At 44.0% G+C, this 16470-nt stretch overlaps 1 protein-coding gene across 2 annotated transcripts in view; it reads left to right on the plus strand.

Moving 5' to 3' along the window:
* The window catches only part of VASH2 (vasohibin 2), a 138503-nt gene that overhangs the window by 77925 nt on the left and 44108 nt on the right, over nt 1–16470 (plus strand). For both annotated transcript variants that reach the window (XR_013596263.1, XM_078649758.1), the window contains exon 5: nt 4730–4804. Coding sequence is in view for 1 of the 2 variants with exons in the window: in XM_078649758.1 (XP_078505884.1) it covers nt 4730–4804 (75 nt within the window). In the remaining variant the exon portion in view is untranslated. The remainder of the gene's footprint in view (nt 1–4729; nt 4805–16470) is intronic.

Genomic DNA, 16470 nt, shown 5'->3' on the forward strand with positions numbered 1-16470 from the left:
GGATTCCCTTATCAGCATTATCTTGGAGAGTCCATAACTGCAGTGATAACTGTCTCGGTGGAGTGGGCAGGACGAAACCCAGCTTGATGGGGATCCAGATAGTTAGACTGCTCAATGAAGTTGGAGAGATGAGTGGTTACATGCGCTTCAAGGACTTTAGCCAAGTAGGGGAGAAGGGAAATAGGCCTGTAGTTGGAGAGGGTTGAAGGATCTGCCCCCGGCTTTTTCAAGAGGGGGACGACATTAACAAAGACATGTGTCCTGTTGGTCAGTGACATGGACACATTGCATTTCATTTACAAGACGCTGTTGAGCAGGAAATAGAGACATTGCTAAAACATGATATCATTGAGTGCTCTACTGGTCCGATGCGATGGGTTTCACCCATTGTGGTAGTGCTAAAAAAGGATAATGGACGAGTCTCTCCCATCTGTGTTGATATGTACCAAGCTAACAAGGCGCGCAAAAGAATGACATCCAGGTCCGCACATTGCCGACATAATCACCCAGTTGAACAGAGCCAAGATCTGAACTAAGTATCACAACAATTGGAATTGGAAGAAGGTTGCAGGTACCTTTCCACATTTTCGACACGTTAGTTTGTTCAGATACAAAAGATTAGATTTTGGAGTATCATCAGCTGCAGAACTCTTATAAGATGTCATTCACTGCATAGTACAGCTTGTCACGAATGCTTTAAATTAGAGTGATGACATATTAGTATTCGGGGCTAAATGAAAGGAGCATGACAAAGCCCTTGCACAAGTGTGCCATTTGCTGGCTGATGCTGGTCTCACATTGAATGTAGTAAAGTGTGAGTTTCACAAGTCAAAATTCTTTGGGCACATTTTCTCTGATCAGGGAATGACTCCTGATCCAGCTAAAGTACAACCTTTGTTGTTCACAAGTCCCCCACAGGATGTAACAAAGCAAAATTATTTTCTTTGGATGGGTAGTTACTGCTCCAGATGCATACCTGACTGTCAGTCGGAGTCTTCTAGAGAGAATAAACAAAAATAAATGCTTCTTTCAAATGGTTACATGATTGCAACCAGATTTTCGAGAGAATTAAACATGCAACTGAAAATGCTCCTGAAATTGCTTATTTTGATCTAAAACTGCATACCAAAATTGTTGATGCAAGTCCAGTAAGTTTGATCTCAATCCTTGCCCGACACAGTGGTTGGTCAAATGCTCGAAGACATATTGTGGCCTGCGCCAGTCGAAGTTTGTCTCAAACTGCACGTGCCTATTAAAATCCTGAAAAAGACCGCTTAGCTGTAGTGTGGGCTTGTGAACATTTCCATGCATTTCTTTACGGAAAGCATTTCACTCTGCTCCCTAATCATCCAGCATGGCTTACTAATTTTGATAATTCAAAAGCCAAGATGCCTCCTTGCATTGAAAGATGAGAGGTTATGATTACATGAAAATGATTAGACTTTCGTACACAAACCAAGGCAAGACCAGAATCCTGCTGATTACTTTTCACGAGTGCTAATGCAGTGTCGAAGCATGACATCCAAAGCACCTGAAGCATATATCAACTTCATAGTGAAATCAAGTACACCTGCTGCTGTATGGAATTGTGAAACAAATGATTGAGGCTAAAAGCCCAGACCGAGACATACTAATGCTTAAAGATATTATTTCCCATCAGTCCTTGAGAAAACATGTTCACCCTCTCACTGATGATATCGAATATCAGAAATTCAAGAATGCAAGAGAGGCCTTCTTGGGTAACAGAAAATTAATTATTCTGAAAGGTACTAGAATTGTCATATCTAAATGTTTACGACCGCAATCCATTGATTTGGCTCATGAAGGTCATTATGGAATTGTTGCTAGTAAAAGGGCCCTCCGCAACAGTCTGGTTTCCTCGACTTGATGAAGGAGTTGAAGGGGAACTGAAGACATGTCATGTATGCAACTTCTTGTCTCCCAAAACCACCCAGCATCCTTTGAACAGGTCTTATCTTACAAAACCTGTCTGGGAAAGGGCCGTGATTGATTTCTTTGAACCCTTACAAAGTGGACATCATCTCATGGTGGTCATTGATGAATATACACATTTTTCACTTGTAGAATATCTATTGACAACCACACATGACAGTCATTAGGAAACTAGATGCCTTAATTACTACATTGGGTGTTCTTCCATTTTAAAATCTGACAATGGCCCCCTGTTCAACAGGAGACTTCCTTGCTAATTTGAACCTCAAGCATCAGAAAAGTACATCTCTATGGTCCCAGGCAAATGGCGTTGATGAGCAATTCATGGAAACCCTCAAAAGAACTGTTCAGCATGCTCCGCTGGTCCGCTGGAAAGAATTGAACGAAAGTCGGCTCTTCACACTGCTCTTCGTGATTACCGGTCAACTCCTCCTCCTTCTATGACAGGTGAACGCCCTGCCCCTTTGATGTTCAGAAGAGCCATGGGAACTAAGTTACCACAATAGACCACACAAAGAGCAACTGATCCTGGGAAGAATTGCAATGGTAATTCAGGTCAAAAGCACAAAATGAAAGCATATGCTGATCAATGTCGATGTGTTAAAGACATAACTTGCAAGGAAGGGGATTCAGTTCTTGTAAAGCTGAAGCAGAAAAGACAGTCTGACGCTCCCTTTGAAGCTAACCAGTTGAGGGTTGTAACCAGTAAAGGACACAATGGTGACTGCTCACCGTGCTGGAGAGTCTGTTACCAGAGATTCGTCGCAGTTCAAAGCTCTCTCGCGAAGATCATCAGCTCCTGATATCAACAGTGAGACATGTCCACTTGACAATTGTGAGAGTCCAAGTACTGCACCTGCTTCACCTGTGCCTGCTGTAGGCATCTCTTCTAGGTCTGACCGTCCTTACACAACATGATTTGGGAGACCGATTTGAGCGCCTCATCGACTTATTGATGAAATCTGATGTGCGTATATATGTATTATTTGGTACTTTTTTTTATTTAACAAAGAGGGAGATTTAGTGTCTTGTGTTTGTATAGCGGGATCCCTTTGGTCCCTAGCGGACTCTGTAGTTGAACGATATAACTGTTTGGGTGTGTTTAATAAAGTTGATAACGTAATGTGCACAGTGTTACCATGGCTGTCTGAAGAATAAAGACCTGTGTTACAGAGCTACATGTGTGGCGTGATTGTTTACATGTTTCTGGGTAGGACGCTACACTACCTACATCTCCTGTACACTTATCACCCATGAAAAGAGGTCTCAGCCATATATGGATTAAGATACCAAAAGCGTTAGTGTAGTAGGCAGACATTTACTGTTTCACGCTATCCATACCACTGGCCAACATGGTCTTCTACAACGAGGCACCTTCACAAGCACCATAGTCCTCCCTGCCGTATTAGCCCAAATGGTCTTGTCTGCTGAGACCGAAATGTGAGAACAAGCGCAGAAATCCGCTACACACTGCAGCTGGTAAATGAGTCTATTCTGGAGAACTGTACTCGGTGCAAACAGCCACCCTCCACCAATGGAAAACCTAAAACTCCTTCAGAAGAAATCATCACATCATTGCACTGGGATTTGCATTTCTTATTAGCAGTGAGTGTGATATTGTGCCATAATTAACATATCAATAAACATCAGATTACAACAGCAATTCGCACACTGACTGCAGCCAATCCATTATAAACACAAGCCAGTAAGCAGTAGAAACCCATCGTCCCACTATATAAAAGAACTGGCATAACCTCCCACCCAACTCTAAAGGGGACCATCACAGCAGAGCTAAAAGGAAACCCCTAAAGGGAGGAGAAACTCAACAGCAAGGAGACAAAGTAGCTGGAAATCTTCCTACTCAAAGAATATAATAGGAACTCGCTGGAAGCCTCAGAGTTGTCGCTAACTTCCAAAAAAGCTGCCAGTGGAGCACTAACCTTAGCAGAAGGCCACAAAGGGACACAGTAGAACAATACCGGACTGGGCACTGCTCAAAGCTGATGTATGGAAGCTTGCTAACCAGATAATCTGTCTTTATATGCTGAATGCCAACCGCACCTTGATAAGAATTACAGTAGTTAGAAAAAGAAATCTCAAGACACCAGATGGCTCCAGGGAGTCAGAATATCCCTTCCATTCTATGTTTTATGGCATCAGCAGAGCAATATGCAAGTAAGTACTGGCAAAGCCAGTAGGTTTCTCCTCTGGGACCTAATGGTTTTTGCGATACTGTACACCATTCCATTGGCAAAAAGCATTTTTGACGATGCTGTGAAGCATCAGTCAAAACAAAAAACTAAAAAGGCCCTTTTATTTACTTATCAATCCAACAACATAAAGTCCCAGCATTATGTTGCATTAAGCGGTTGGCCGTGTCATAGGCTTCTTTTGTTATTCTTTAGCCATGCTCCACAGCATTGCTAAAAACCATTGCCAAAGCCAATAGGTTCCAAAGGCAAGATCCATTGGCTTTACCAATGCTTGTTTGGGGAGGGGGGTGGTAGTTACTGTGGTTGGCTGCTTTGAACTTCTACATTTTGACGTGTTCATCAGCAATAACCAGTGATAAAATAATGTAAATGCGATTTTATAGGGCTTATTTGGAGTCTGATATGGGCAAGATAATGTAGAATACAATCTTGCTCGATAGATGTTGAAGGCTGTTAAATGTAACACATGCCGTTTATCAGATTACCGAGGAACGTCCTGAACTGCAAGTGTATGCCAATTCTAAATCCTAAAAGGACTCCGTGGTGCTTTGTTTGTGTTTCAGGTTAATGGAGACAGCAAGAGAGATGACGAGAGAGTCCCTGCCCATCAAATGCCTTGAAGCCGTGATCCTAGGAATGTATCCTTTTTTAGACATGCTCTTCCTTTATCTTGCACACAATTAATTTTACTTGTTGGAGAAAAGGTACATTGGGATTTTTGTTCATTGTTTTACAAAGTTTGTTTCTAAAAGTAGTTGAGGCCTTCTAGTCTACCCAGAGACTTGGAGGTCAAGAGTTTGAATTCCATGTAGTGCATTTCATCCTTCCAAGGTTGAGGAGAGCCTCTCTGGCAAAAAACACCCAATTGTGTCCCTTCAGTTTGTGGTGATTAACAATTAATAAGTCCTATTCTAAAGTGCTGAGTTGCAGATTCATTAAGAGTTGACCTGCGCTTCTGTAAATCCATACTAATATAATAAAGAGAGAGCCCAAACCTTTGAGGCGGGTAATCTCAGGAACCACAGCACCAATCACAACACCCAATACAGCGTTTGAAAGGGCAGTTGCAGCAGAAGGACATAGGCTATGCAGACGCCCACCATATACATTTAAAAGGTAAAAAAAAGTGCCAGCAAATTAGTCCCTTGTGGGCGTGTCTGCGTTGTGCTGTGGGCGTGTGCTGGGGGCGTGACAAACGCTGGGGACGTGTGGTACATTCCGCCCTTCATGCCATGTCTCATATCGTGTGCTGTGGGCGTGTGCGGGGCGCGGGATGACAGGGGGAAAAAAGCGAGCGTTGTGCCCAATATTTCATTGTTTTTTCTTCCCAGGTTCTGTACATTCCAGCTCCGGGTGTCCACCCTGCTCCCTTTAAATACCCCTGCACCCCATATTCATAACCCACCCTTACTCCTTAAAATACCCATATACCCTTAAACACTAACCCATCTTAACCCTATAAATATACCCTGTATCCCAAAACCCAAACCTATCCCTAAACCCTAAAAATACCCCTGTACCCCAAAACCCAAACCTAGCCCTGAACCCTAAAAATACCCCTGTACCTCAAAACCCAAACCTAAACCCTAAAAATACCCCTGTACCCCAAAACCTAAACCCTAAAAATACCCCTGTACCCCAAAACCCAAACCTAGCCCTGAACCCTAAAATACCCCTGTACCCCAAAACCCAAACCTAGCCCTGAACCATAAAAATAACCGTGCCCCAAAACCCAAACCTACCCTGAACCCTAAAATACCCCTGTACCCCAAAACCCAAACCTAGCCCTGAACCCTAAAAATACCCCTGTACCCCAAAACCCAAACCTAGCCCTGAACCCTTAAAATACCCCTGTACCCCAAAACCCAAACCTAGCCCTGAACCCTAAAAATACCCCTGTACCCCAAAACCCAAAACTATATCTGAACCCTTAAAATACCCAAACACCCCAAAACATATACCTCAGTACCTCAAAACATGTACCCCTATACCCATACTTACCTTATCCAAACATAAAAAAAAAACATGCTTTTACCATTCATGCATTACAACGAATTTCGTTGTAAATGTATGCGTGGTAAAAGCATATAAAATGTAATGCCATGCGTTATAATGGCATTGCGGAGTCATGGTACTTTCGTAATGAAAGTATGCGGAGTGATGGTATGCGGAAAGAAAGTTGCGGAATAATGGGTGTTTACCCTCCCCCGGTAAGTACATCGGTGGCACGGTGGACCACATCTCCAGCAAAAATGCACAGGTCTCTCTCATTGATGGCCAGCACCGACATACACTTTTAGACACACCTCCCGCCTCAAGTTCGAGAATTGCGAACTTTAGAGCTGGGGAGCTACGTTCGAATCTCGGCATCAGCTCAACATCTTGTGATTCCAGGCAAATCGCTTTGTCTCCCTGTGCCTACCACAAATGAATGTGTTCTTCTGTAATGTAAATTGTGCTCATGCCATGTTGTCGAGTTCGCGCTATATAATATTGCAAGGAAAAATAAAGTAGGGAAACTCGAGTTCACACACTACTGAACGCGCACTCTTAAGTGCATCAGCAGTGCACTGTGAATCAGAGCTTTTCACAGGCCTGTCACAGATAATGCTATCAAAACGAAATCCTACAAAATAATATACTACTGGCCGGCAGCAATTCATACTCGGACAACGTCCGGACGGGCTGCTAGTGAGATTATAAAATAAATGGTTTGCAGGTGTTGGTCATGAGGTGAATCAATGTGGGTCATTTGTACAGAATGAGGTTGTGGTTGCAACCACTGACATTCCTAACCTTATCAACGTTTTTCGGGTAAAGTGAGCTTGGCCCACTCCTTCCCTTAGAGCTCACGTGCTGTGGAGTAGCAACTAATGAAGAGGTCCAATTGGACAATCAGAATTCACCACAAGCACCCCTACAGCGAGCAGTGCTCCAAGCCAACCTCCAGCACTGCCTTGTATTGTTAAGTCAAGTTCGGGTGTTCAATGTGTTGTGTAAGTAGCTGTGTGTCTGTTTCCTGCTGTGGTGGTGGAGCTGGTCACATCTGCTCCCACCGCAGGACTGCACTTGGAGTGTTCGCCTCTTGAGTAATAGTAAACCTGTTGAACAAAGCCCGACCGAGCCAACACGAGGCTGGTCCCGTGCTTGACCGCTTGGCATGTTTGCCCCCCTCGTCTTTGGTGGGAGATCTCGCCTGCATTGATTGTGGAACTGGTTGCTCAGCAGGAAGAAGGTATTTGGTTTGTTGCTTTGACAAACATCAGGCTTATTTTTACAAGCATCCAGGCAGAGGACCTTTTTTGCCACAGATGAACCCACTGGGACTCGTCCAGGCAGGCAGCACTACTACCCATTGCTAATATCTTTAGGTCTGTTGTAACAGCAGCTATCTGAAGACCTATTGTTACCAATTCTTTAATATATACTTACATAGTGCCGGTGTCTGCTGTGCCCTGAGCATTATTTCTCTCACATGTTATTTTCGGATTTGTTTAGTATTAAGTCTGATATGGAATGATTGCATTGCAGCGCATAAGGGATTCTCAAAAGTAGTCTGATATCATGGCACATTAATTGATATATTCCGTAGATGCATCGTATATAAAAATCGGTTAGTTCTTTTTTTCCGTGCATCAGGCGATTTTAATGTTTTAGCCGGTCATCGAAATGCAAACCAAACATTTTGGCTGTGCCAAGGCTTCTTTTGTCTTTATCAACATGTGCGTCGCCCTCTTGCTTTGCTCGCGCTGCGTACCTGCATGCACGCGCGGGGATAGTTCGTGACCGCCTCGGGGTCCTCTCCTCTCCCTGTGAATCCGTCACTGCTGCGTCAGCGCCCAGGCGTGGGGTGATGCTGTTGCCAGGATACCTTTAAATCCAGGGCTGGTATATCTGTGCAGCCTTCTCGACAGAGGGGAATCGATTAGATTTAGAAGGTTTGAACTGTGACCTTTCTCCTCATTGACTGCACCATGACCACCTCTGCACAGGTCATTCGCAAATCAGCAGGACCTTTACACGCCAGCTTGAGCATGGTTCAACCTGAATATGGGAACATTTTCATTATTGTGCATGGTGCTCAATTTAAAAAAGCCAGTCATATTTCATATTTTAAACTGCTCGTTTGAGGTACGATAACTGAGGTGAAATAAGGTCTTGCAAAACTGGGTTCCCTTGGTGCTTTGTTGAACCATGAAGTAAACCTAAGTTTCTGTCTTAGAAACACCAGGGCAGTCGGCGCCAAGTCACAGGAGCTGCAAACCCTGGAAACATCACTGAATTGCTGTCATCCTTGGGTTAAGCACTAAGGATTTTGAATGTGTTGGTCTCCTCTGGTAGTTCTTTGTTCTGCTACAGTACCTCTGGTCACATTTCTGTGTTGATGAGAAGTGTGGTATAAAGCGCTATGTAAAACATTTTTTTAATTATGTATTGGAATGTCCTTTGTTGCAACCGAGCTTCATGACTGGTGCTTTTTTGAGGGGGTTTGTCTCGGCTGCTGTACGAGTTTTCAGAAAAACAGAGCTATTGCCTGTAGTTTCTTAGAGGATTTTGATCTCCAGTTCTGTGGTGGAGTAGTGCCATTTTTGAGTTTTGAAACAAAGCGGCTTCCCTTCAAGCAGTGGGGTCTTGTGCAGCCATGTTAGGCTAGGTATTTACTTGACACTAAAAGGGGCTTGACTGCACACACCCAGAGACTCGACTCAAACAAATATGGGGATAAGTAGGTTTTTCTTTTCATATCAAACCTATTCAAGTGGTGGTTCAATGTTATTCCTTTGTTCCGGCTTTTTTGTTCTGTAATCGGGTAGACCTGAATCCAATTATGCATGGCGCATACCAGCTGGTGCAGATGGTAAGCAAAATGTGCCAGACGCTCTACCTTGCAAGAAAATTATTTAACAATTGCCTGAATTTGCTGTGTCAAGATGGCGTCTGTTCTTCGTGAGTCCTATTTCAGTGCCAGACTTGGCACATTGGCGTCCAGGACACTTTACCGCAGTAGGTAGGAGAAGGCGCATTGAATGCTTGTGTTTTATTTATAAGTCACTAAAAACGTTCACATGTAGTAGGGGCAATCTATGTATTGTTTCATGAGCCTCAGGCACTGCATTATTCATGTGTGCTCCAATCCTATCGCCATTCACAAGCTATGATGTCAAGGCGATCGCCTGTCAATTATTCATTCGCGGCTGATGGCGGTCCATTGTTCTGGCCCTCACCGCTGAGGCTCATGGCTTACCAGTGTTTGGTCTCTCCTGAAGACGTTGTCTTTGCGCGATCTGTGAGAGCAGCTGCAGGGTATTGTACTGGCGGTATTGTCAAGGTAGTCATCGTGTCCCATTGAACATGTCTTCGGTTGATCAATAAGGTCCCAGGGCTGTGTTCCTCTGATAGTGTCACGCTTGCTTGATCTCTTTAAAGAGGTGGAGCCGTTCATTCTCCTCTTTCATGGAGGTCGCGTTACAGTCCCATTCATCCCGCTGACCGTGACAAGGATATCTGGCCTATCCTATTTAATTGTCGTAGAGATGAGATCTTAGGGTAAGAAAGGGATGAATGTATGAACTTGCCCCCCCCCCCCCCCCCCCTTGTCGTCAGAAGGGCACGCCCTCATCCTCCCCGAGTTAACAAAACCTGCCCCAGCTCCTGTTTCTCCTTTTATCATAACTGGGTATCCAGTTCTCTGCTGCTCCAAGATGGCGCCCGTCCTTGGCAATTTCGATTCTTGTGCTAGTGCTAAATGAACAAAGTTAAATAAAACCTTATTGTGGGTAGGTATGAATCATTGCACTTGACTAGTTTTATAAAAAATACTCGGTACTGTTCTCAAAACTGTCTCAGGCGGTTTTATGAAACCATACAAATTGTAGCTTCTATAAGGGAAAATTAGTTAGATGTATTGTAATGGCTGCTGACAAAAAACAGTTGCATTCTGCACCTTTTCAAGGAGCACATTCACATGTAGTCGATTCTTCCCTTCAGTGCCAGTGAGTATTCTGCAATATGTGCTGATTTAGACTTAAAAAATATTTTCTCTTTTAGCGTGTCTCTGTCTGACCGGCAGCTTCCCCCCAAACGTTTGGTAAAAACACTTACAAAACGAGTATTGATAAAGCCTAAAAGTCTGGCAGCCAGTGCCAGACGTATTAGATTTACCAGTGCGTGTTAATAACGTGCAGTAAATCAATAAATGCAGACTTGTTACTTCCTGCGGGTCTCTTTATTATTTTTTTAAGTGATTCTTTGCTCACCAACTACGTGCCATTGTTGGATTTCAGCCTTTGTTGTAATTGACAACCCATCAATATATGTACTAATTGTATTGTATTATCCCTCAGGATATAGCGGCATGGATTCGCAAATTCAGCGGCACAAATGTGGAAATTTAGCAGCAAAAATATGGAAATTTAGCGGCATTTTTGCGGCACTTTATTTTACTCATAATCATTAATTTTCAGTCTTAAATCAATGGAAACTGTTTTAGCAGAGTATTCCACTTTGAGTAGGCAACTAACTATCCATTGGATGTTGGATGGAGGGTAGCTGTATAGAGCATAGGAGGTTTTCGAGCAGATAGTGCATGTTCTTAGGACTGGTAAGCGCGCTTTTATAGACCATCATAATACATCCAAGGCCTGATTCACAAATAAAGTACTGAATCTGTAATTCGTAGATTTGCACCTATGTACAAGTGTAGATGTATAGCTTTTCCGAATTCTGTCAGGCACATGCTTCCATGTGTATTTCTGGAAAGATCAGGTGGCATTCCCAGCAGGATCCTATCCCTGCTGTGCAAATTTCTCATAGTGAAGAACTCCACACAGAGAAACCCTTCATCTAAATCTAGGGGTGATCTTGACCCCTTACATCCTGGAAAGGTGTTTACTCCAGCCCTGAGCTGGAGTAAAAATCAACACTTTCCAGGGTGAAAACCGGAGGAAGAGGAGTTTGTGAATGCCAATAAAAAGACATGTTTCTGGGTGTTCACAAACTTCTGTGACTTCACATTCCGCTTCCTGTGCTCCGGTGGGAGGTTCACAGGGTGAGCTCCCGCCAGAGTCCCCCCTTCGGGTGCCTTCCTGCAGGTGATAAGGGCCCAGGGGGCACCGATGAGCTCTGATGGAACCCCTCTTGACCCCCCCCAGTGCCGAGTACCATTTCCAGAGCAAAGAACATCGCTTATTTTGGCAGTCAGCTGCCGATGGCCACAGAGACGCATGCGGCCCTCAAGATGGCGGAGGAGGGCTGTGACTAGTGGCAGAACGAGACACATTGGCACTAGAGGCCTGCTACCGAGAGAGACCTGGAGCCTTAGCGATGGAGTAGCGAGAGTGCCCCTCCCCCCGGGGTGCCTCGAGGACAGACACTGCGGTGTGGATGTCGGGACCCAGTGGCGCTGTGGGTGCTTGAACCCGGCAAAAGACCTGACTGCCTGCCCTGACCGTTCTCCCCCTTTCCACAACTGGAGCCCAGCACAAGCTAAAGATCATCCCCGGGTTCCTGCATGCCACCTCCGCCCATCACCACTCGGCCTTCTACCCCATGGCCATTACCAGCTCGGAGATCCCTCCAGGCACAAGAACAGCACCCTAACGGCCTGGCTGAACGACAGCAAGGAGATCATGCTCTGTAAATATGTAATATATAATTGACACATTTAATAGTTCCTTAATTTTTTTGCTAAGTTCATTTTGGATCCTGGGCTGTTTTAAAGCCAGTTCTAAACAATTAGGTTGCAAAAGTGGGTATTTTCTAATAATTATCTTATTTCATGGACATAAATAACTGCTTTGTTCTACTCGCGATCAAATGTCACTCACTGAAAACATGGAAGTGTCACACTTAAGCAAACTAAAAACTTGGCAGCTACCGGAAGGGTGAGTGTATTCATGGAGCGAGGAAGAGGAGAGAGATGGAAGTGGATACAGAGACATCTGATATGAATTGTTAAATTTTTAATGGTGTGTACAGTAACATTACAAACCATAGTAATGAGAGTCTAATGCCTTGTTAACCGATATTTTATTTGGATGCGTCTAGCACGTCGAATGAGGAATGTTTCCTTCCGGGTCCTTCATAGTTCAGTTTAGTAAAAGAAGAATAGGACGTAATTATGAGGCTGTTTATAGTTTTCAGCTGTTTTGCTAGTGTTCTGGCAATAACTAAGTAAAAAAATTATAAAGAGAAGCTGCCATTTGATTTGGAAGTACTTCCGTGTCATGTTAGGGAAGGAGCACCTCGAAGCAGTATATTGCAAAATGCAGCCCCTCACGCAGCAGAGAACCGCTGCCATGGATATTGTTGACAAACAAGTGACGTTGTACCCACCTCACTTCCGGTTAGTGTTTCATAACATGACACCACACAGACGCACGGTTCAGGTAATATGACCGTGGTTCATTTGAGACAACTGCCGAGGGTAAACCCAGTGTCACCCGCATGCTTTCATCGGGACATTTATGCGACATTCTTGTCCGTCACGTTGTCAAGTATTGCGGCGATTTTTGGATGGGGAATCAGTAAAAAAAAAAGAAATATATCAAGCGACAATAGCATTTGTTTCCTACTTAATCACTGACTATTCTCTTGCTTGCTAGGTCATAAAAATGGGGAGTTGTTGATTTCGCAGGCACTTTTGTAAAAAGCATGGCATTTTTACAAAAGTGCCGATTTCGCGGCAAACCGTGAAATCCTGGAGGCTCTGATTGTTAGGCACTTGTGACTGGTGGGGGGAGGGGGGGTTTCGGGGGAGTGGTTTTAGTTGGTATACAACCCTGTCTGTTATTAAAGAAGCATTGGCAACTCCCTAACTCCCCGAATGAAGCCTAATAGGCCGACAAAGCAAGTTACGGGTACCATTGACCCGTAACCACCCAGTGTTCTAATAGGCTCACTGTGAGGAAGGGTAAGTGCACAGCTTACCTACGCATGTTACGAATAGTTACAGCTTCCTTTTGGTCCTGAAGAAAGCCCCCCCCCCCCCGACCGAGCGGCGAGGGGGCTGCAACATTTCGACTAAGCTCGTCCTTTATAGCAGGTGCTATAGAACAGTAGCCCTTCTATTTACGCACCACCCTCCTTTTTACTCTTACCCTATTTCCACAAGAATAAAACGAACTTTGAGATTTGGGGGTAATTTGAATTCACTTTACTCTCGCCTTCACGGTTTCTGATCACTAATGAAAATACCAGTTGGTCTCCCTCCAGGTGGAGGAAAGCATAATAAAGACCCTAAGATGATGCTTTTCACGTAACCACTGTAGCGGAAAATCAAGATATACCACTCCAACGTTTTTCATGTGAATGGTTTTTTTTATTGTTGATGGTATGAACCCAAGACCCTGGTTAAAAAACAGGACAAGTGATCCATTCTCTCTCTCTCTCTGATTGTGCCTATGGAATGGAAGCCGAATGGATCTCCGCTTCTCTCTCTCTCCTCTGATTGATTATGTGGTCAGTAAAAAGGAGACCGGCCAACCACCGAAAAGGAGACCGAAGTAAATGAGGGAACAGGAGAAAAGAATGAGAGGGTATGTCTGTATTGCTAGGTAGAACCCCTAGAGTATACGTGGGGAGCGCAGATGCCCTTGGACATATGATATTTGGAGTACATCTGGGGAATATAGACTGTGGGCAGCAGGTACAGGATGCAGAGCGTGAGTATGGGGGGGTGCATAAGTGAGCACCAGGCGGTGGACAGAAGAACTGATCTAATGTAGTTTGTATGTTTACCGAAGGCGAGCTGTAGCCAAATACCAATTTTTGCTCCCAGTATAGTTTTATTTCAGTTTGCCTTTACAGTATGAGTTGTACATGTATCTCAGATAAAGTGGAACTGTGGGTACATGTACATAATGCAGATTGTAGGACATTGCAGTACATATGCACAACTAACTGAATGACCTGCTAAAGTTCTTAGTGTTATGGCATTAAAAGGTACAGTGGAGACAAAGCGGCGTGGTGTAGAGGGTAACTGCCTTATGGGATTGCAAACACTAAATTTGGTTCATGCACCCATATAAAGTTTAAGAAAAAACACAAATTATGATTCAGTATTCGTTCAGAACATGAGAGATGTGGGGAAGGTGCAATTTGCTTTAAAAGGAGAGTGTAGCTGGTTTAGGACCCAGGGGCCTTGTGTACAAAAGTGTGTTCGAGTTGCAAAGTCTGCAGTTTGCAAAAACACAGGACTTGTGGCCGGAAAATCATGTTCAAAATGTATCCCACTTGTAAAATGGCTTTTGCGATCCATTACGAATTGCAAATGCGAAGGTGCGTGAAAGAGGCAACGCCTTCCTATAGGTTATTTGCGGTTCCCAATCGTTGCTCCGTTACCGACCCCAAGGCTTTGTTGCAGCAATGTGGGAATGAAAATGATTTTATATGACCAAACCACGGACTTGTAGAGTTCATGAGAATTATTTTTTTTCAATCTGTAAAAACGATAGGCTGGCAGCACTGTTTCGTGAATGCCAGTCCTATTTATCAGACATAGGGCATTGTCGGAATGTAATGGTATGGCGAGGATAAGCTCTCAGGCGGGCTACTACACTGCACTTTAATTGCAGCCTTGTTGGTAACGCGCTCTAGCCAATGGTGGTGTCTAGCTTGAAGGGCTACTCCAAAGGGATCAGTCAAGGCTAGATTAATTGTCAGGAGAACTTGAATTGTCATTATGATTATCAAATCATGTTGCATGTGCGGCCAGAGTGAATTAAATAGAGCATGATTTGACCACGTCATACAAATACACTGACGCAAACATTTCTCTCCAATCAAAACCACGTCATGGCTAACAGAAGTGTTGTTTCCATTTCAATAGCAGCATTGTTTTATTTCTTTTTTATCTTTGTGGCATATGCATACAATAAAAAAAATATGCAAGTATTGCAGCAGCTTGTAAAGGCCTAACAGATTGGCTTTGCAGATGCTTGCTTCTTTTGTGATCTGACCGCTATTTATCAGAGTAAGAGTAGGTATGTGTTCCAATTTTTCAATCTAAAGATGGGCTCCTTGCTGTCGTGTGAGGGAGGGAGTGTATATATCCTCCTGATGGGAGCTTGTCTGGTAGACGTGCTGATATCAAGGAAACCCCACTGCTGTGATCAGCTGCTTCACAGGTCATTGACAGACAGAGCTTGGCATGTTTCCGTCGGGTTCTTTTGTGTTTGGCTGTATTTACAAGTGCAGGCGTGGCAGTGCCCCACCCGCTGCCTGTCGGGTAGCCGCCATCGCCTGGCCTTTCAATGCATCCTTTCATGGCCCTAAGAATGCACCCCCACGGTCTTGCACAAGAGTACAATGCACAATTATCGTGCATAATAAGTGGGTTGCTAAAAATGACAGCAGCCTCATTGTGCTAGGTGAGTGCAAATGTGTTCGTGGAATTCGAGAGATTACGTAATGAATTGACATTCTGAGCGCTGCTCTTCCGGTACTAAACCCGAAAGAAGCTTCCGCACTGAGAAGGACTTAAGGTGGCTTAGGTTCTATTTCAGAACCCGTCACTTCCAAGGCCCTGAAATGCAGGGTGCCACGCCCACTGCCTGCCTTGTTCTGCAGCCCATGCTAAGGCCAGTCATGCACCCACAGGAAGGAGTGACTGGCTCTTTGCAACAGTCTGGTTCACAAGTCTGTCCCCTTGTTACATGGCGTGTAGCAACCCTCAAAACTTGCAGTGTCCATGTCTTTCTTCCAACTTTTGCCATTGTTCGTCCCCAATGACCCTTCTTGAGATGGATGCACAGGGTCTTGGTAATCACAGTAGTTTATTTAGGCATGGCCTCGGAGTCACTTTCAGCTGTTTCACCAGACTATTGATAATATATAATACACAGAACATAAAGGGCCATTTGGTCAGCAGGCTTCATCCATTGGGCAATTAAACAATTTGATTCCACAACCCTTCCGTGGTCTTCACTTTTTTTTAGCGACTGCACAAAGTCTGTGCACGTTGTTCAAATCTGCCTGAACATAGCTCCTTTCTCTTCAGTGACAAAGCTGCTTCAAAGTTTGCGTTTTTTTATTTATTTCAACGTAAATGTGAACTTTTTATATCCTGCACTAGGCCAGCCCAGTTAAATTTGGATATATTTTTCCATCTGCTTTTTAGGTTCTTGCTATAAAGTGTTTAAGTAACATTGCAGTTGCCTGTGATTTGAGTGCTTGGTTAAGTTGTGATTTATCCCTGACTGTCACAAGCAATGATACTAAAATGCATTGAGCAGCTTGGGAGCCCGTTTCTTAAACGCTAGTAAACCAGCAACATCAATATTTTTTTTAATATGCAGTTTTTATT

The sequence above is a fragment of the Lissotriton helveticus genome, chromosome 6 (assembly GCF_964261635.1).
Source record: "Lissotriton helveticus chromosome 6, aLisHel1.1, whole genome shotgun sequence".
Lineage (NCBI taxonomy): Eukaryota > Metazoa > Chordata > Amphibia > Caudata > Salamandridae > Lissotriton > Lissotriton helveticus.